The 22,288-nt window shown below is 38.4% G+C and overlaps 2 protein-coding genes across 2 annotated transcripts in view; one reads left to right on the top strand and one right to left on the bottom strand.

Moving 5' to 3' along the window:
- The window catches only part of OGFOD3 (2-oxoglutarate and iron dependent oxygenase domain containing 3), a 69,651-nt gene extending 68,554 nt beyond the window's left edge, over window positions 1-1,097 (bottom strand). The window contains exon 1 of the mRNA XM_044672766.1: window positions 976-1,097. Within this exon, the coding sequence (XP_044528701.1) occupies window positions 976-1,064 (89 nt within the window). The 5' untranslated portion in view covers window positions 1,065-1,097. The remainder of the gene's footprint in view (window positions 1-975) is intronic.
- A 125-nt stretch (window positions 1,098-1,222) lies between these two features.
- The window catches only part of HEXD (hexosaminidase D), a 47,660-nt gene continuing 26,594 nt past the window's right edge, over window positions 1,223-22,288 (top strand). Inside the window, exons 1-5 of the mRNA XM_044671827.1 lie at window positions 1,223-1,679; window positions 11,994-12,127; window positions 16,231-16,340; window positions 18,004-18,091; window positions 19,224-19,388. Coding sequence (XP_044527762.1) covers window positions 12,044-12,127; window positions 16,231-16,340; window positions 18,004-18,091; window positions 19,224-19,388 — 447 coding nt within the window. The 5' untranslated portion in view covers window positions 1,223-1,679; window positions 11,994-12,043. The remainder of the gene's footprint in view (window positions 1,680-11,993; window positions 12,128-16,230; window positions 16,341-18,003; window positions 18,092-19,223; window positions 19,389-22,288) is intronic.

The following is a 22,288-nucleotide window of genomic DNA, read 5'->3' as shown; positions in this document are numbered from 1 at the left end:
AGTTATGGGGAAGATATTCTTATTTCTATTTTACAAACAAGAACAATGAGGAAGCAAATAGAGATGGTGCAAAGGACGATGAGGAGCAAAGAAAAATGCATTTAACAAAAATCAGTATCAAAGGGATCAAGTGTGCACATTTTAAAAGATCAAATATTGCTTAGTCACAGATTTAGTTAGTGGCAGAGCAAGAACTGGAAAGGAACTTGCGTCTCCTGACTGAGACAAGCATTCCTTCCTCTATATCCTGTACTAATATCGATAGGAGATCCGGGAAAAAGCCAAAAGGCCACAAATTTTAGTACAACTTAATTAACCTGTGCAGTTGAACTCGAAAGCAAACAAAGATATTCTTCTCTATTTTAAATATGTACTCTTGTTGCTTTTGTTCAGACTTGTCCTTGCCTCTCAGTGACTTCATTTGGAGTTTTCTTGGCAAAGACACTGGAGTAGTTTGCCATTTCTTCTCCAGCTCATTTTACAGATGAGAAGATGGAGGCAAACGGAGTAAATGACTTGCTCTGAATCCCAGAGCTAGTAAATGTCTGAGATGGGATTTGAACTCGGGATGATGAGTCTTCCGGACTCCAGGCCCAGTGCTCCATCCACTGTGCCACCAGCTGCCTGTTGTTATCCTTGGGTCACCATTTTTAAGTTGTCATCCATCAATAAATCAATCAGCAAATCTGTACTGAGCGCTTTTTATGCATAACTCCATAAAAAGAGCAAGGCCCTGAAGGAACAAGCCAGAGGTCCAGAAAGAGAGAGCAGCACAGCCCAGGCCTCTCCCATAACTCTTCTAACAAAGATCGAAAAAGACAGAGCCCTGTACGGGAATGACCGCCAAAACGCCCGGTGGCTCCTTTTTCGGTCCAGGTCAACAGGGAGACCAAGCAGGGCTTGAGCCGAGCTGCCCCTCCCTTTTTGCCCTCCTCCATCCCGCCCCGGCACCGGCACAGCCACCACCGCCGCTACCTGTCCAGGGGCCTCGATTCTGCGAAATCTACCCAGCCCGACGAGCAGCCTTCAGTAGCTTTAGTCCCACTCCGCCTCAGGGGTGCCATAGTACTGGCGTCAGCCTAAGAGGTGCAGAAATAGTGAGCTTCAGTCACGCCTCCTCCGAAAGGCGCGCCGACACTCTTAAGTCTAGGTGGATCTCAGAGCGATGCGATCGGCCATCGGCATTGGGGCCTGGCGGCCTAGTTCAGAGCTACCTTTGCCGTAGCTGGGACGGAGGGGCTGGGCCGTGGTAGGTACGCAGACTGATTAGCGGCGGTAGAGCTGCGGGGAAACTGGAACAACGGGTGGAGCCTTCTGGGGTTTTCGGAGCCTTTAGAGGCTTTTCTTCCTGGACTCTCAGGAAAGCCTGGGTATTTGGGGGCTGAGGTTGATCAAATGAAAAGAGGAGAGGATGTGCGGCTGCACTGAGCTTAGTGTTCTCTTCCCTCCGCTGCCTGGACTAACACTCTACCCTGCATAGAGCGGACCCGCGGGCTCTCAGAGCCCGGCCCTGGATGTCCATGCCCCGGAAGACTTTGGACCACATGCGGATGGGGTTCCTCTACCCCGGCTGCCGCGAGTTCGGTTCGTTTGTAGCCGGGGCGTGGAGCCTTCCCCGGGCCCCAGAACTAAGCGCCCTGTACAACAGCAGAATCACCGAGGTTAATTGCAAAAGCCAGGTAGAACCCTCCAAGTCGAGATAGCTTTTCCCTCTTCTCTTTCTCGATTGCGTTATAGGAATATTTTCCCAAACTGTGTGGATTCTTATCCAACTAGATAGGAAAGGGACGGGGCGAGGGGTTGGGGGGAAGAATGACTTTTCCATGGTACTATATTCAAATACTATTATGTAGAAAAACCTGCGTAACTCAGGAATTTTCAAGCCCGGACCGGTGAACCCATTCTAGCTCTTTTGAAAGCCTGGACCAGTGAACCCACTTCTAGCTCTGAAATGGATGAAAATCCATTTCAACAAAATAATTTTTATACTATACTGCTTTCCTGTTATCCTGTGAAGTCAGTTTTGTAGTGGGTTGGTTGTTTTTTTTTTTGTTGTTGTTGTTGGGTTTTTTTTTTTTGCCAATATATCAGCTTGTGTTTTCCTGTTTCAGTGACTGAAAAGCTTTCCCTCAGGGGAATTGAGAGGTTTCAGAATAAATAGTAGGTAACTAAAAAGGGCCCTTATGTTTTAAGAAATCAATGCAAAATAATAGCATTTATGTAGTTCTTTAAAGCTTGCAGAACTCTTTACCTGTGTTATCTTATTTGAGTCTCACAACTCTAGGAGATAGATTATTAAGCCCATTTTACAGATGAAGAAAACAGCCTCAGAGGGGAAGCAATATGTCCTGGCTTTTATAGCTACCAGGTGTCCAGAACAAGATTTGAATTCTGCGTCATTAATTTGCTAAAATATTTGAAATTATTTTGCTTAAAAGGTTAAGCAAGCACCTTAAGGTTTGTTTTCATTATTTCCTTGTTTAGCAAAAAATTTTGTCATTGATAAAATCAGCTTTTTGTAAATGACCAAATTCCCATTATCTTTTCCATAAAACCCTGCCACCTCCTACATTCCTTATTACTATTAGAGGAAACCCCATCCTTCCAGTCCATTATAGGTATCATCTTCAACTCCTTGATATCTCTCAGCCCCATTCCCCCTACTCCACATGCAATCTATTGCCAAAACTTGTTGATTTCACCTTTGCAACATCTCTTTATATATGCATCCTTCTCCCCTCTGTCCAACTCTTCATGACCCTGTAGACCAGGGGTCGGCAACCTTTTTGGCTGTGAGAGCCATAAACGCCACATTTTTTAAAATGTAATTTCGTGAGAGCTGTACAGTGCTCACAGTGCATGCTCCTGTAACAGCGCCTGAAAAAAAATTGACTTCATGGCTCCTGCAGAAAGAGCCATATGTTGCAGACCCCTGCTGTAGACTATAGCATACCAAGAGTGTCCATGGGTCTTCTTGGCAAAAATGCTGGAGTGGTTTGCCATTTCCTTCTTCAGTGGATTAAGCAAACAAGTTAAGTGGCTTGCCCAGGATTGCACAGCTATAGTGTCTAAAGCTGAATGTGAACTCATATCTTTCTGATTCCAAGCCTCATCACCTCCAGGATCAAATATGAAATCCTCTCTTTGCCATCAGTTCTCTATTTGGCATTCATAATCCACCCCCACCCTCATCCCCTTCCAGCGTATAAAGACTGGAATGCCCCACCACATACTCTTCAGGAGTGACACTGACCTCTTTGCTGTTCTATAAACAAAATATTATAGTTCTCAACTTCAAGCATTTTTTCTGGCTGTCCCACATGACTGGAATGTTTTCCTTCTTCATTTCTGCCTATTAGTTTTCTTGCTTCCTGTCTTCTACAAGAAGCTTTTTCCAATCCTTAATTCTAGTCCCTTTCTTCTCTTTGTTATTTCCTGTTAATCCTGTATATAGCTTGTTTGTACTTATTTGTTCATTTATAGTCTCTAACCATTAGGCCATGAGCAGGGACTATCTTTTGCCTATTTTTGTAACTCCAGCACTTAGTGCAGTACCTAGCAATTAATAAATGTTTATTGGCTGACTAGCCAGTTGTAATTAATGAGGTAAATTTATTGGTATGTCTGATCAATGTTAGTATATTTCTACATATATGTGCTGATGTATGATAGCAAATAACGTATGATAATATCTAGAGTCAACCCCAATATAATGGATAGAAAGCTAGAGAGCTAGCCTTGGAGCCAGAAAGACTCTGTAGCCTTATGCAAATAAATCAACCTCTTAGGTTAACTCTCTAAAACTAAGTCACAGAGAAGAACCCACCTTACATTGGGTAAAGGAATTTTCTCAACTGGGAGTTTTCTATATCAGTGAAATCACTGGAATCTTTATCCCTTTTCCCAACATGTATATAATACATGATTATAAAATCATTGGGTATGTATAGGCAACAAATTGGAATTTATTGAGCACAATATTCTAGGAAGGAATAAAATGTTTCGAAAATAAGTCAGCCTCCTCACCTATGTAGATGACAAGTATGTACATAAATAACTATGTTACAAAATGTAATAGACAAATATGAGAGATATAAAGTATTATGGTAATTTGGAGGTAGAAGAGAAAGATTCCAATTAGAGAGCTCCAGGAATGAGTCATAGAAGAGATAATGTTTGACCTTGGTCTTAAAGAATATTTATCAATTAATTCAGAAGACAAAGGCATTCCAAATGTAGAAGAAAGACTTCAGCAAAGGCATTGATTATGTTTAGAGAACAGCAAGAACCACAAATTACCCATTAGAATCAATGGGGCAGCTAGATTGCTTAGTGGGTAGAGAGCCAGGCCTAGACAGGAGGTCCTGGGTTTAAATTAGGCCTCAGACACCTCCTAGTTGTGTGACCCTGGCCAAATTATTTAACCCCAACTGCCTAGCTTTTGCTTATTGATACTTATTGATACTTAGTATCAATTCTAAGACAGAAGGTAAGGGTTTTAAAAAAATCTATTGGTATGGTTCAGTGCTGTCATAGTAACAAGACCTATTCCTCAGTTTTTTTAATGTTGTTTCATTCATTGTATTTGTATCCCTAGAATCTAGAACAGTATCTAGCATGAAATAAGTACTTACTGAGTGATTGCTACATGTTAATTTAAAAAAAAAAAAGCCCATTATTACTACAGTAGATCTATAATCACAACAATTTGGGATTTCCTGTCAAAATGCAAACCTTCCCTGGCTGCGCATCCTGTATATGATTCTTGCATTTAAGTGCCTACTATCTGCTAGATAAACCAACTCTGCAGGCAAGGTAAATAAGGTTAAAGGTAACCAACAGACCTCAAACCTTTCAGTGAGTTGAGAACATGTAAAGACTTCCCTGACAGAAGAATGAGATGAGAATAGTTTGTTCCAACAACCGTAAGGGTGGTGGAAGTGGGTGCTGTGGACTGCTTAGAGCTTGGTTAGACATCAAAAAAGCCTGAACCATCACAGTCATCTTGACTTTTGTCTTGCTGCTAGACTTTGGTGACTGGAAGAGAAAGTTAGGCCATGATTTTGTACAACTCTGCCTTACTTAAATACAATTCATGAGCAAGTCAAAAAATACCACCACTAATGCCATTTTGGTCCTTTTCAAGTACAGCGGACAACAACCAACCAGCCATGTGCTATGTTTAGTAGGAGATACATAGAAAGGCAAAAAAGTCCTTGCTCTCAAAAAGCTGCTAGTCTTATTGGAAAGGCAATGTGCAAATAACTATGTACAAACAAGATATATACATCATAAATTGGAGAAAATCAATAGAGGATTAACTATGATAAGAAAGTTTTCTTTATAGCTGAGCCTTGAAGGAAACTAGAGAACTCAGGAAACAGAGATAAGGAAGAAGAGCATTCCAGGCATGGGGGTGGATATACGGTGAAAATGAAGAAATGGGAAATGAAATATCTCCTTAAATGACAGACACATGGGGTGGGAAGAAAGTTAGGTGTCCTTCTTTAAGGGAGCTAAGTTACGAAGAGCTAGGAATGCTGAAAAGGAATTAATATTTGATCCTAGAGGTAATAGGAAGGCACTAGACTTTATTGAATGTAAGTTAGGGGGTTGATGTAGTCAGACCTGTAAGTCAGGAAGAGGAATGATTCAACAGCTAAGTGAAAGATGGATTAGAGAGGAAAGAGACGAGTCAGAGAATCAGATTATTGCTTTAGTCCATGCATGAAGTTTTGAAGGCCTGTACCAAAGTAGTGACAGTATCAAATGAGAGAAGGGAGTAAAAAAGGTAAAATAGACAGGCCTTGGCAACAGATTGGATATGGAAAGTGAGAAGTCAAGGATAACTCCTAAATTGCAAGACTGAAGGACTGGAAGGAGAGTATTGCCCTCTACAATAAAAAGGAAAGTAAGAGGGGGGAAAGGTTTAAGAGGAAAGATAGAGTTCAGTTTTGGACATGTTTGAGATGTCTACTGGATGTCCAGGGTAGTAACAGTGTCAGAGAAAAGGGGACATATATGCTAGATGCTACAAAACATCTACAAAATCAACAAGTTCAAAATTGACAGAATTTGACAAATGATTGAATATGGGTAGAGAAAGAAAATAAAGAGTTGAAGGTGATAGTTTCAAGCCTGAATGACTAGAAGTATGGTAGTGACATCCAAGATGAAAGGAAAGGTAGGAAGATGGGCAAACTTAGGGGGAAAGATAATGAGTTCAATTTTGGAAATGTTTTAAATGTCTATAGGACATCAAGATGTCTTATAGTCCTTTGGAGATGAAAGTCTGGGGTTTAGGAGAGACATTGAATCTGAATAAACAGTCTGAGAAGCATCAGCATAGAGTTGATCATTGGATCCATAGGACCTGATGAGATCACCAGGCAAAATGATATAGGAGGAGAAAAGAAGGGGGGGGGGGGGCGCCCAAGGCAGATCCTCAGGGGACACCTACAATTAGCAAGCACAACCTAGTTGAAGATCTAGCAAAGGAGAAACTAGATAAGTAGGAGGAAAATAAGGATAGAATCATGTCACAAAAAAAGTTTAAAAAGGAAGGAGAATAAAGTTGAAGAGGGAAATCAACATTTTCAAAGGCTACAGAGAAATCAACAAGAAACTGCTCTCTCCAGTATTACTAAAGATCTTTCAGTCACCAAATGCAATGACCTCTTCTCAATCTTTATACTTTGAAACTGCTGATCTTTATCTCTTCCTTGATAATCTCTATGCTCTAGGTTTTCAGAACACTTCTGGCTCCTGGTTCTCCTGCCTCAGATGACCACTCCTCAGTGTCCTTTGCTGGGTATTCTTCCTAATCAGACCTTCTAACCAAGGTGACCCTTAGGTTTCTGTCCTGGGACCTCTTCTCTTCTTCCTCTATATTACTTCACTTAGTGATTTCATCAGCTCCCATGGATCTAATTACCGTCTCTATGCTAATACTTCTCATCCTGTCCCAAACTCTGCTGACCTCCAATCTTGCATCTCCAGATGCCTTTCATCTTGAACTACATACCAGTAGACATCTTAAACGTGTCCAAAATGGAATTCATCATATTTCCCATTAAACCCTCCACCACCACCACCTTCCCTAATACTATAAAGGACATCACCGTCCTCCCAATCCATCAGGCTCAAAACTTAGGTGTCATCTTCAACTCCTCATTCGCTATATATCTCTCTATATATGGATAGATATCATATCCAGTCTCATCACTTCACACCTATTTCAGAAGCTTTCTTATGGATCTGCCTGCCTCAAGTTTCTCCCCACTCCAATCCATTTTCCATTCAACCACCAAAGTGATTTCCCTAAAGTCTGACCATGTTACCTCCATTCAATAGACTTCAGTTGCTTCCTGTCACCTCCAAGATCAAATACAAAATCATTTTTTGACATTCATAACTTAGTCTACTCCCACCTTTCCAATCTTCTGACATCTTATACCTCACCATATATTCTTTAATCCAATGACACTGGCCTCTTGGCTATTACACAAACAATATATTCCATCTCTCAGCTCCAGGCATGTTCTTTAGCTATCTCCATAAAAGGAAAACTCCCCCTCTTCATCTCAACCTACTGATCTCTTTGTCTTCCTTTAAGTTCCAACTAAAATCCCATCTTCTATAGGAAGCCTTTCCCAATCCTCTTCATTCTAATATTTTCCTATTCTTAATTATTTTGTATTTATCCTATAAATAACTTCTTTGTACATATTTGCTCACGTCTCATCAATTAGATCATGAGCCCCTTAAGGACAAGGACTGTCTGTTTGCTCTTTTTGTATCCTCAGTACTTATCAGAGTACCTGGCCCATAATAAGTACTTAATAAATGTTTATTGTCCAGCCCACAAGAATTAGGATTGAGAAAAAGCAATTAATGGATTATTGATAACTTTAGAGGGAATGGTTTCATTTGAATGATGAGGGTATAAGCCAGACTGTAGAGAATTAAGAAGGAATAAGAGGAAAGGAAGTTAAGGCAACAGTTAGATGTGACCTTCAAAATGAATTTAGCCAGAAAAGGGAAGACAGACATGGAAGGCTAGTGAGGATAGACAAATCAATTAAGGGGTTTTTTTGAGGACAAAGAAGATACAGGTGTGTTTGAAAGCAATAGGGAATCTGCCAGTATGCTGAAATAGATAAGTGAATAATAATAAGTGAGAAAATAGGGATGATAATGAGAGGGAAATCTATTGGAGAAGATGGGATGGAATGAGATCACATGTACATGTAGAGGGGTTTTCCTTGGCAAAAATAAGGGCCACCTCTTTGTGTGAGTCAGGGTAAGAAGATAGTGGCAGAAGGCATCAGAGGGATGTCTGATAAGTAAGAAGAAGTGAATGACATCAGTTCTTTCAGTGAATGAGGCAAGATTTTCAGCTAAAAAGAGGATGATCTATAGAATGCTTAAGGAAGGATAAAAAGGTTTGGGAAAGCCACTATGGTAAGATTCTGTTTAAGGACTTAAGAAAAGGATTGCCTTGCAATAGTGAGAGCCTAGTTGAAATTATATAATGTAAACCTATAGTGGACCCAGTCAGCATAGTTTCCTTGATTTTTTTCTATCTCTCTGTCTCATATCTGTGTCATAGCTGTCTGGCAGCATATAAGTTAAGACTAAAAATAGCAAGTATAGACATAATCCAAGTCTGAAGCTTGGTAGAGCAAGGTTGACAACAGAATAAGGAAACAAGAGACTCAAGAAGATAGTGTTAAATTGAAGCAGTTCACCAAGGGTCAAAAATGGAGAAAAGAGGCAACTGTAGCCACTTTGACGGAGAAGTTAGTGGTAGTTAGGCCTGGGAAAGAACTGAAGGGTTGAAATATTAGAGGTTACAGTAAGCAGGGTTTAGGGTTGAAAAGTAGAAGGAAAAAATGGAAGGATAACTTCAACCCAATAAAGAAATTTCAGAATTCATGAACATAGAAAGTAAAACATTTATAGGTGATTGTAATAGATCAAGTGTGTAACTTTGTGTGTAACTGAGTTGAGGCTGAGAAAAAGACTCTGAGAAATGAATTTTAAAAATTGAGGAGTCAGGGGGGCAGCTAGGTAGCTCAGTGGATTGAGAGTCAGGCCTAGAGACGGGAGGTCCTAGGTTCAAATCTGGCCTCAGACACTTCCCAGCTGTGTGACCCTGGGCAAGTCACTTAACCCCCATTGCCTACCCTTACCACTCTTCTGCCTTGGAGCCAATACACAGTATTGACTCCAAGACAGAGGGTAAGGGTTAAAAAAAAAATTGAGGAGTCAGGAGATTAAGGTATTTGAAGGAATATCAATATATTGGAAATCCCCTAGTTATGTGGCAGAAGTTAGAAGAAAAAGTCTGTGAGCCAGGCATTGAACTCATTGAGAAAAGAGTAATGTCCTGGAAGTCAGTAATGACTGCCAAAATCCTGATTAGGTGGTAAATGTGGATTGGGTAAACCTCAAAGGAGGAAAGGTTATTGAGTGATAGTAGAAGAGGGGAAAATTCGAAATGGCAACAGGAAGCAAGTTGACTTGACTAATGAGTCTAGGAATATGAGCATAAATGCTAGAAAGAGTGCCCAGGAAGGCCATGGTATCAGGAAGGAGCCAGGTCTCAAATGAGAGACAAAAAATGGAAGGAGTAGAAAAGGAAACTCGACTGAGAGCAATTTTGTTACCTGTGCAGGAAGAATTCCAGGGAACATGAGAAAAGGATAGCTTTAGAATTCAACTTTTAGATTGGGGTGTGGTCGATAGGAATGAAAATAAGGGAGTAAGTAAGTGGGGTCAGAGAACAGATTTGAATAATGACAGTTGGGGTGTTAGAATCACTGAAATGTAGAGGGTTATGGCAGGTGGGTGTCAATCATCGAGGAAAGAGGTTCATGTAGATTATCAACATTGGGAAGATAGAGTTCTCTTAGAGCTTTATGCAACTGAATGTAGCTGAAAAGAAATTTGAGACAGAAGAGGAGGTGCCCATATTAGGGCAGGCTTAGGCATTATCTGTAAAAAGAGCTAGATGGAATGACATTTTACTTCTTATCTAGCAGGCAGGCCAGGCCAATAGATAGGTGGAGGAAGTACAATGGAATGTGAAACTATGTCAAAATAAGTATAAAATCCTACTGTTCTTTCAGAGATTTCTGTTGTTCTGAATAGGCAAGGTAGAGAAAAGTCAGATTTCCCCCATTAGACCCCAATCACTCTCAAGAAGAATAGGGAAAGTAAATCCAGATCAGCCATAAAGTACATACTTATAATCCTCCATGCTAAAGAACCTAAAGAAATGTCAGCATGACTGAAAAATATCCACTTCTTTCTTTTTTCTTTTCATTATGCTTTCATAATAATTTGTGTTATTAAAGAAACTGTGATCATGCTTGCTGCAGTTAACATTCTAATGTTTTCATATCCTCCATTTTGAGGAAGGGTCCAGACCAGTCATGATCCACCCTCCAGATTTAGCCACTGTGCTTCAGCTGCCTTATCCCTCTTCTGTGACCCTCTTCTCTCACTGATGAGTTACTCCTAGAACCCTCATTTTGAGCAAAGGCCCATTCTCTGGACTTTACCACCAAGCTCCAATTCTGCTGTCTATCCTCTTCCCTTTTTCAGCTGCCTTTTATGTGTTGTCTTCCTCTGATAGAATGTAAGGTCAGGGACTGTCTCTTTTTTTGGCATATATGTGAGAGTTGAAGCATAATAACTAGTATATAATAAGAACTTAGCAAATGCTGCTTCTGGACTTGATTTCTTTACATGACTAGTATTGGAAGAGCAATAGAAGGAAGAGGTCTTTATGAAAACAGGGAGCAGGCATTCAGAATGTGTATGGAGATTATAATAGAATTTTTGTACTGATGAAAAGTGTTGTTTCATTGACAACCACATTTAGATGGAAATAGTTTATACTTTTTTTTAAAAAGTCAACACTTGAGAGAGCTTCTCTACCAAATACTTACCAGTTGCCCCTATGTGTTTATACTCACTTTATGATAGTCAGTCTAAAAGATTTCATGGGGGAAGATTTTTTTTAGTAAAATTATACAAACTTAGTAGGATTATGCTTTCTTGTTTCCATTCAAAATTTATTTTAAGTACCTAGAAACATCGCTACATCAAAAACCAGAATTCTTATTTCAGTTTAGATATAGTCAGTTTATAAACCTTGAATTACCCATTTTCCAAATTATTATTGACTTTTATTATGTTGGCTTTGTTTTTCCAGACTGCTTTCTTGCCCAACACAATATGTTCTAGGGCTTCCTCCTCCCTGCTTCCTAACTGGCATGAACTCAAAGAATGTGAAATAACTTTAATATTAGCCTAAACAAAATATATGAACCTTCTTAAGGCAGCTGGTATCATAGTGGATGGAGCAGTAAGCCTTGGAGTCAGGAAAGCCTGAGTTCAAAACCCAGCCTCATATATAAGCTAGTAAGCTAGCTGTGCGACCTAAGCAAATCAATTACCCTCTGTTTGCCTTAGTTTTCTCAACTGTAAAATGGGGATAATTGTAGTACCTCCTTCCCAGAATGGATTAAATGAGATAATATTTGTAAAAAGTGCTTAGCACACTACCTATATACTATATAGACTCCTTTCCCCTACCATTTATAATTTTTCCCAAAAAAAATTTCAATTCAAACCATGAAGAAAGGATTTCCCAGTGACTTCTGCACAACTATTACTATTACTACCTGAGTTGAGATTAGAGTATAACTGCCCTTAAGATCCTGGCTAGGAGGTGATATAGCTAAGGTAGCTTGTTAAACTGTAATGTATAAAGAGTAGATGTGGTTGTGTTAGACATGCCAGAACTGGCTGTTGTGGGGAGGGTAGCATATGACCAACCTTCCCATTCTGATTCCCCACAATCACAAAGACTTTGGAGACCACTGTCCTGGAGAGCTAAATGAGGCTATAGCCAATATAAGAACTATCAAAAAGGCCAAGAAGTTGTCCAATTTTTAACTCTTAATTTCTTCTTTTGGTAGAAGAGCCCATACTAGAGAACTTGGGAGAAAAAGCATTAATAAATATCAAAATGTCAAGCTCTTCACCATTCAAAATGCAGCTAGTACACTTGGACCTTAAAGGAGCTCCCCCCAAGGTTTTATACCTGGCAGAGGTAAGGATTGTACTTGTCTTTGGGATTTGTTGTTGTTGTTGTTGTTGGCTACATTAAAGTTCCAGAGTGTCTCACTCCCTCAACACTCTGCCCTAGAGAAAGTACCATATGACCAAAAAAAATGTACATGCAAAAATTTGTCATGCATATTTCTATTTATCAGTACTTTCTCTGAAGGTGGATATTCACAGTTACTCTTCAAACAATATTGCTGTTGCTATATACAACATTCTCTTAGTTCTGCTCATCTTGTTTTTCATAATTTCATGCAGGTCTCTCCATTTTTAATTAACCCCCTTGTCATTTCTTGCTGCAAAATAGTATTCTGTAATAATCACCTGCCACAACTTATTTAGCCATTCCCCAATTGATGGGCATCCCCTCAGTTTCTAGCTCTTTGTCAGCTGGGGTTTATCCTTTAACTTTGTGTTAACATTTTAATGTTAGTTTTCCTGCTTTATTCTTCAGGAAGTTTGAGTTTCTCTGAATCAGTCCAATGCCCAAATATGCTATAAGGCGGTATTTCTAATCTTTGGAGTAAAATGGATATATCTGATGTCTCCTTAGGGCACCCTATCTGACAACCAAATTCATTTATTAAGGATATGCTTTGATGTATGCTAGATCTTGTACTTGAGGAATGCTTAGAGACAACTTCTAAGAAAACTGCTCAGGCTAATCTGCAAGGATGGTCAGAGGAGCATGAAGAGGGAGCCAAAAGGAACAACTTAAACTTAAAAAGGAAATGCCCTGTTTTATAGGATCATAAATTTAGATTTGGAAGGGAATTTTGGAGGTTCTCAGCCCAACCCTAGCCTTTTACAGGTTTTTACAAAAAGTGAATATAAATAGGTCCACCCAGAGAGTCTAAGGGACTGGGAGAAAGCCATACAACAAGAAAGTGACAGAGCTGGTATTTGAATCTCTCTCCTGACTCATAATTCAACACTTTTCCCAGTAGATTAGATCTAATATACATTAAATCACTTTTTATTTGCAGCAAACTTTAATCTGAGGTTGGATTTGCCCTGCCACTGGCCATATTTTTTTATCTTCCTGACCATATCAGTCAGTATACATGGGGAAAACTAACTTCATTGTTATTTGAAGCCAGACAGTACAACAAATCAAACTGCATATGCCAAAAATTCAGGAATTATTCATTTTTAAAATATCTGAACCCTGGTTCTCCTCCACTAGTCCAAGTAATCATGAACTAACAATTATTTCATGTTTATGATTCTGATGTTAATCTCCAAGAATATTTAATTTTTTTGTTTGAGATCTTTTCTACAAAATGACTAATATGGGAAAATGTTTTACATGATTGAATTTGTAAAATCTATATCAGATTGCTTACCATTATCAGGGAGGGTGGAAAGGAGGAAGAGAATTTGGAACTCAAAATTATTTTAGAATGAATGTTAAAAAATTATTTTTACATGAAATTGGGGGGAAATTAAATATTATTTAAAAAATAAATTAACTTTTAAAAAGAATAATTAAGCGAACATTTGTTAATCTATTAAAGAGGCAATTATAATTAGGGAATATAGTGTAGTAGTACAGAATAAAAGGAAAGTCCATGAATACCTGTGAAAAAGAAGAAGTTAGAGAGAGCTAAGAAGAGTCTCTGAGTAGGCAGATAGCTATTACATGTTTCCTCTTCAATCAAGCAACAAATGTTTATTAAGTACCTGTCACATGCCAAACATAGTGGTAGGCACTGGGATACAAAGGCATTTACACTATATTGTAGGAAGCACATGTTCATGTATAATAAACATATATTCAGTATAAATTGCAAGGTAGAGGGCATTGTAAAGCTCTTGTGTATGAAATAACACTTGTGCTAAGCTTTTAAGGAAGCTAGGGATTCTTAGAGGCAGAAATGAAAGAATGCATTCCAAAGGAGCTTGTACAAAATCATAGAGATGGGAGATGAATTGCTCTATGTGAGGGACAACAAGTAGGCTAGTTTCTTCAATCCTTCTCTCTCTGCCCTCTTCACTTTAGCCCCTCAAATACCTGATCTTACCTTTCTTATCATAAATTCATTCTTATCCCAACCTATTATCCACAAAATGTATCTCAAGTTAAAAAATTTACTGGGCTCCACCCCTTGGTGAAGTTATATTTTTAATGCATTTTGGGTATAGGGATTATATAATCTTGAATAAGTAGATATAACTCTTATTCCCCAAAACATGCATACTGTGTATCTTTGACCAGCTCATGGATAGTGGGGGGGGGGGGGGGAAGTTATATTAATAATTAACAACAAATAGTATTTACATAGTGTTTGCATCTCATTTTAATCTCACAACAAACCTAATATACTAATGAGGAAAATGAATCAGGCAGAAGCTAAGAAACTGCCCAGGGTTGCACAAAGAGTATATTATCTGAACCAGATTCAAACTTGCGTCTCCCTGACTCAGAGTGCAGCACTCTATTTACTATACTTTACTGCCTCTTGATATTAAGTTGAAGAGCTGGGTTAAAAGAATAGAGAAATTGTCACTGGCTTTTTCCTAGGAAGAGTGGTGGAGCTGAGAGCCTGGGCAGAGCCAACCTTCCTTGAAAGGAAGAGACTTAGACTGGATGATTGGAAGAGAGAAAGAGGTATTTCCAGAAGGTGCTGGTAAATGTTTAACAACCAGCTCTCTAAAAGAAAAAAATGTTTTCCGGCCTTACTTTTAATTTCAATCTTTATTATCAACATTTTCTCCATCACTTTCCTAAGTACAGACATGAGCAGAAGAATAAATCAGACTCTGATTTGTAGTACTTATTTCTATGGTTACACTGAAAATTTAACAAATAATAGATTCCCACCTAACTAAAGTAAACCTCTGGGCACTTTTTTTCTGGACAAAGATGACAGCTTTGGCCTACATGGGATTCCTATTATATAGTAGGTGCAGCTAGGTAGTGCAGTGGACAAGGGCAAGGAAGCCCCAACTTCAAATCCAGCCTCAGATACTTATAACCATATAACATTGTGCAAGTCACTTAAACCTGTTGCCAGTTTCCTGATCTATAAAATGGGGGTACTAACAGATTGTTGTGTTAAAAGCACTTGGCATAGTGCCTAACACATAAGTATTATATAAATGTTTATTATTACGTGTATATAACATATTTAACACACACATTATATATGTTATATTTATACATACATATATAAACTTTACTCTTCTGTTGTAAATTTATCTCTTGCTTTTTGAGAGGAAAGGGACTAAATATTGACTAAGGAGACTTTGGGGATGTCAGTGAATATCTGATTTCTATAAGAGGTAGGAGTACATCAAGTTGATTACACTGTTGAAACTAAAGAAAGCACCTTGTCCAGCAACTTAGCTTGTTACCATCACCTCAGGCACTTTGTGTTAGCACTGGGACCCTTTTCCATCATACCTCACCCCTACCTCACAGAGAACTAGACACATGCAACATACTTATGCATTTGATGATTTCTAATAAAGAGAAATGAGGATCAGATTTGGTAACATTCTAACTTAGAATCTAAACATTGTATATTATACACAGTAAACCACAACCCTTTTTCCTGACATAAGCAGCTGGCCCTCCCCATATGTCATTCAATCCCACCTCTGTTTCAGGTTCAGTGTACAGATATTAACATGTATTACCATAGCCTCTGCCTTCAAATTAACTTCACATCGAAGTGATAGATATATCATATTTTTCTCCCTCCCTTCTCCAATTCATTCCAGCATCCCAAGTAACCAGTCATCAGTAGTTAAAATGTAACTATATCACCTACCAGACAAAGATTAGGAAGCAATGTCAAAGAACAGACTTAATAGCTTCCCTTTAGCTACTAAATACATTATCAGTCTTTGTGTCTTTAGACTCCAACCTACCTGCTTGCTGGTTTAATTCTTTAGCATTATATCCATAGTCAAAATTCCTGTTTATATATTGATATTAGCTAGATATTGAATTGATTAAAAGAATTAACACTAAGGTATAAATGAGTTGGCACTCCCTTTGTAGATAGTAGATTTCAAATTTCAATTCTAATAACTTATCTAGTCCAAGCTATGCTTAGTACTTTGTGCCTTTTTTTTCCCCAGATCTTCCCTCTCTTCCATGCCCTTGGTGCCAATGGTCTCCTCATTGAATATGAGGACATGTTTCCCTATGAGGGACCTCTACAGCTCCTGAGGGCCAGGCACGCCTACAGGTATCCTGAGGGCTTTGAGGTAACCAGGAGGTCCAGGAATGGATTCATCTTAGATTAATAGTGACTTGAAAGTGGAAAGCCAGGGAAATCCACAGGAAAAAAAAACTCAAAGGGGTGCTTGGAGAATTAAGAATTTAACATTTATGGTTATTTAGCATTTGGTGGGGGGCACATTATTTTTGATATAGCAGCAATCTGTAGTAATAGGACAATGACATTTTATTATGAGAAAATCAATAATATGTAGGTTTATATAGGGAGGAAATTCTCAGATAAGGAAAAGCCCTCTACCACTGTAGGTTGGCACTTTCTCTATAATTTGTAATGTTATGAGTAGCCTAAAGCAGAACCCTTTGGAAAGGAGCAGGAGAAGAGGAAGGTTGAACCAGATTAAGACGTAATTGGGAAGTACTTAACAAAAAAAATAAAAATACAGTAGAACATAAATGATGCTAATATGTGGTTTTCTAAGTCAGTGACCCTTAGGGGTCCTCATATAGCATTTAGTGGCCCTATTTCTATTTTAATTTGATACCACTATCCTAGAGTACTGAAATGTTGAGTGACTTGCCCAGAATCATGAATGTGTTGGAGATAAGACCTAGAACCAAGGTGCTTTGAGGCCATCTCTCTATACACTATATTATCTTGTCTCTGAGGTTTACAGAGGTGCCTTTTTTTTTTAAAGAACAGAAAACCAATCCACCTATAAGTATTAATGCAATGTGAATATGATTTTATATCGTTAGATTAAAATGTTTCAGACCAAAAAGATAAAAGCTAAAAAGGGATAAGTTAAAAATCTACAATATAGGGGCAGCTAGGTAGCACAGTGAATAGAGTGCCAGATCTGGAATCGGTAGGACCTGGGTTCAAACCTGGCCTCAGACACTTTCTAGTGTCTTCCTAGCTATGTGACCTGGGGCAAATCACTTACTTCTAGCCTCGCCCTTGCTACTTTTCTGTCTTAGAATCGATATTAAGACAGAAGGTTAAGAATTTTAAGATAAATAAAATCTTAAAAACCTATAAAATCATGATTGGTAGACAGACTTTGCTAACAAGGACTCCTTGAAGTCAGAAAAATGTACTTTCAAGATAAATTAAAGGAAGATCTACTTTATTTAAGAGATAATACTAGATAGTATTAGTAACCAGATACAGTACTAATTAACCCAAGAAGTACTACAGATACAGAAAGTATAAATAGCTTCAAAAAAAGTTAGATAAATTCATCCATTATAATCCTAAATGAGGTTTTTTAATGAAACTAAGTAAAAGTTTTTCTTAATAAGCCTTAAAAGGTTATTATTTTTTAAACTTAATAGTATTTCAGGTACAGCCTCTATTTCCTTAGCTGGAAGCACATATATAATAAACCTACTCCAAACCTTTTAAGGAAAAGTTTAGAATTCTTTCAGGTCCTTCAGAAATTTTATTTTAAGTGCTTATTTGCATCATCATTTTCATCCATATCATAGAGGAAATACTTTTCCCCAACATCCCCTTAAAAGAAGGCTTTGTAATAATGAAGACTGTGACATAGTTCTCTTAGGATATCCTTCAGAAGATTGGCATAGACTGTCATTTCTTGGTGAGGGTATGGGCAAAAACTGTATTTTTCAACAGCTTAATTAACTTGCCTCTTAAATCATTCCTCTAGCCACTCGGAAATCAAAGAAATTCTTCATTTGGCCAAGCTACATGACTTAGAGGTGATTCCCCTAGTGCAAACATTTGGACACATGGAAGTAAGTGATGAACTAAATATTTAATGTGTAGAAATGAGGTTTGTAGATTTAGAGCTGGATGGAACCTTACTGATCATCAAAACTAGTCCCCTTAAATCTACCTCCCACTTGAGCTTCACTATTTTTGATGTATACATCACTATCCTTCTAGTCACCCAGATTCATAACTTTGACATTATCCTTGATATCTCATTCTCTTCTCCCTTTCCCCAACATGTACAGTTACCAAATCTTAATTCTACTGCCTTTTACATGTGTCCTCTTCTCTTGCACATGACTTATCACCCTACGAGGGCCAAAAAGCCCTTATCTTGCTTAGACTTTTATATTTTCCTCTTAATTGGTCTCCATGCCTTAAGTCTCTCCCCTCAGCAATAATACATACTCCACACAGTTGCTAAAATGATTTTTCTAAAGTAGAGATCTCATTTTCTGTTTTCCGTGGTACCTTTTACATGAAACTATTCTATTTATCTTGCATACATTTTGAATATACCTATATGTACATGTTATATCCCCTGTCAGAATGTAAGTTTCCTGAGTGTAACTGTTTCATTTTTATACTGGTATGCCCAAGCACTTAGGACAGAGAGGTGGCACAGTGGATAGAGTGCCAGGCCTGGGATCAGAAAGAGACTCATCTTCTTGAATTTAAATCTGGCCTCAGACAGTTACTAACTGTGTTATCTGGGCAAGTCAGTCAATCCTGTTTACACCAGTTTCCTCATCTCTAAAATGAACTGGAGAAGAAAATGCAAACCACCCTAATATCTTTGTCGTGAAAACTTCAAATGGGGTCATGAAGTCAGACACGACTGAAATGACTAATAAAAAAAAATCCCAGCACATAATAATGCTTATTATATAGTAGACATTTAATAAATTCTTATATCATAGTCATTTCTGGAAATATTCTCCACCGCCATCTATGAATTGAACCTTCCCTTCTAACAAAGAAAACAAATTAAACCAAAATTCCCTCCACCCTGAATGCAACCTTATTATTACATAGTATTATACACCATGACATTTTATACAGTATTCTGTCCTTGTAGTTCCCCACCCCTCTGACAAGAAGCATCCTGTCTAATTTTGCTTTGTGATTGAGCAAACTGACTCTCTCTTCCTACAGTTTGTTCTGAAGCATGAGCAATTTTCTCACCTCCGTGAAGTAGAGCTGTTCCCAAATGCTTTAAATCCCCACAAGGAGGAATCCCTGGCATTAGTGGGTACAATGATTGATCAAGTAATGGAGCTACACAGAGGCATTCGATGGTTCCACATAGGATGTGATGAGGTATGGCACCCCACTGCTATCCTGAGAACTTCCTGAAGTACCCATTCTCACTTATTATCAAACCTATTCTTACTAACAAAACAGAATAGCCTTTTACTACCTTGAATTAGTTACAGAATATTCCTCTTTGCCTTACTTTACTTTCCTCTACACCATGGTTTCTGCTTTTCAAAAGAAAAATGGTAAAGGTTTTTACAAAAGGGTTAGCTTAAGAAATCTTTCAAGTCCAGTAAAAGCCTCACCTCTGACAAATGTCCCTGGAATTTTAAAAATTTAAATCTTATGTGATTTTCAAAGAAAGACCTCCCTTCTTTCCTCCTACCTCCCTTTCCCCCAGTGAGAAAACAAGAAAAACAAAACACCTTTTAATATAGTAAAATTAAACAAACTCCCTCATTGGCCACTTTTTAAAAAATATGTCTTAATTTGTACTCTGAACCCATCACCTTTCTATAAGAAAGTAGTTAGCATGTTTCATCATGAGTCCATTATGGTTGATCCCTGAAGCTGATCATAACTGTAGACAATAACTACGTGAGCTTTGTGAGCAACATGCTAAGAAAGAGGGAGCATGTAAGTACACAGATTTATTTAAATACTAAATAGGTCATAGGTCAGCTCACAATAAGTCAATCTGGCCAGATGGGGGCTTCCCTACAATGGAACTGAGACCAAAGATGGCTTTAGTATTCCTCATCCCTTGTAATAAACTCAAAATCCTTTAGGCAAAAATTGTCTATAAAAGAAGAATCCACATAATGAAGATACATTACAGCACACTTCCTCACAGAATATAATTGATCATTAATACAATCTCACTGTTAAAGGGATAGGATGTATAGACTCAGGAGGGAGAGACCATGACAGTGGGATACTGGAATGCAGAGGAGAGGGAAAAGAAAATATAATTGTACAGACTGGCAACCTAGAATAGAATAAACTTACTGCAGGCACATGGAGATTAAAGTGGGTTATGTCCCAACTCCAAGAAGTGCCTCTTAAACTACAACCCAGCCAAGAAGGAAACAGGCCTGCTATGTTAAAGGAGTTTTTCCATGAGGAGAAAAGTATGATGAAAATAAGATATAAATACTATTGTCTTTTTTTTTTTTTTTACCCTTACCTTCCATCTTGGAATCAATGCTGTATATTGGTTCCTAGGCAGAAGAGTGGTAAAGGCTAGGCAATGGAGGTTAAGTGACTTGCCCAGGGTCACATAGCTGGGAAGTGTCTGAGGCCAGATTTGAACCCAGGACCTCCTGTCTCTAGGCCTGGCTCTCAATCCACTGAGCCACCCAGCTGCCCCCTACTATTGTCTTTTAAAGCAAAAACCCATTTTTAAAAAGTATTGGCATTGCAATGAATGAGTGTGCTGTTAAAGGCCCTTCCAACTCTCAAATCCTGTAAGGAGTGCCTTTAAACACCTCACCCTTCAGGTGTGCTCTTTACAAATGATATTTGGAGCCAACTGAGACACTCATTTTGATACCTTGGACATGGAAAATAACAATACAATGAAATTGATTCTGAATTTCATACACATTAAGTAACTGATATACTTTCCCTTTGAAGAAGGTATGTAATAAACCAAAATCTTGGTGGGGTGGGGGTGGAATCAGCCTCACTATTCCCCAAGTCAAAAAGGATGAGACCAGACCCTTCACTTTGCACTCAGATTACATATTGGCGACTTTATTTAATCCTGTCCATGGTGATCACTATGACTTAATTTCAAACTTTGGAAAAATGTCTGGGAGGAATTACATCATGTAATTTTCCAATGAGTCACCCACTAACCCCCAGAAAAACAAAGAAGTGGATGGGCTGAGTAGTTAACAGGAACTATTGGGTAGAACCCAGGCACCTGAGCCTTCTTGCTTCTTCAACAAATAAGTCTATACCTCTGTTCCAAAGTATTCTCCACACACACATGTGCATGCATTCAAACACTCTCACGCTTTTGAAATTCTTCTTATTCACACAGAAAATCCTGAATTTCATCTTTGAGATTTGAACAACTTCAGGTTAATTTGGGTTGCCAGAAGTTTTTTTACAAAAGTAAAAAGCAGAAGAACGGAGGAACAGCTAAAAAATTATATTTTCTATATACCTAACTAAATTAGTCCATTGAGGAAAACAGGAATTCAGGTGAAGGGAGATACCATGAGTATGATCTGGAGAAGTTTAGGTGCACGTTTTTAGACAGACTGAGGGCTCTACAAGCATGAGCTACAAGGCTGTCCCAACCACTGAAAAGCTTCCTTACCTCAGTTCCCCAGAGCTGTTTCCTGGCCCCATTTTAACAGCTTCCTCTCCTTTTACATCTCACTCCTTCCTCCCAATTTCTACCACATAACTTGGTTCTGTGATAATTTGGATAGAAACCTTATGGCTAGGCTCTAGGTTGGTGACATGAGATAATCAAGGGATGAGTGAGTCATACAAAATGCTAGTATAGTAGAGAAGTGTTATAAAGAAAATAGGGGCAGCCTCAACACTAAAAGAACGCAAGGCTTGGAATACAATATTCAGAAAGGCAAGAGAGCTGGGCCTGCAACCACGGATCAACTACCCAGCGAAACTAACCATATACTTTCAGGGGAAAGTATGGGCATTCAACAAAATTGAAGAATTCCAAGTTTTTGCACAAAAGAGACCAGGACTAATTGGAAAGTTTGACACTCAACCACAGATATCAAGAGAAAGATGATGAAAAGGTAAATAAGAAACAGAGGGAAAAGAAAGAAAACTCATAGTCTTTTAAGCTTGACTCTTTAAGGGCATAAATAAGATCTAAGTATCTGTATTACTAGGTGGAGAAATGCTATGTATAATTCTCTGTAGTGAACTCTATACACTATTATAATATTCACTATTATAGCAACCAGAAGAATAATTCA

The sequence above is a fragment of the Gracilinanus agilis genome, chromosome 4, assembly GCF_016433145.1.
Source record: "Gracilinanus agilis isolate LMUSP501 chromosome 4, AgileGrace, whole genome shotgun sequence".
Lineage (NCBI taxonomy): Eukaryota > Metazoa > Chordata > Mammalia > Didelphimorphia > Didelphidae > Gracilinanus > Gracilinanus agilis.
This window is presented reverse-complemented; position numbering and strand designations above follow the sequence as displayed.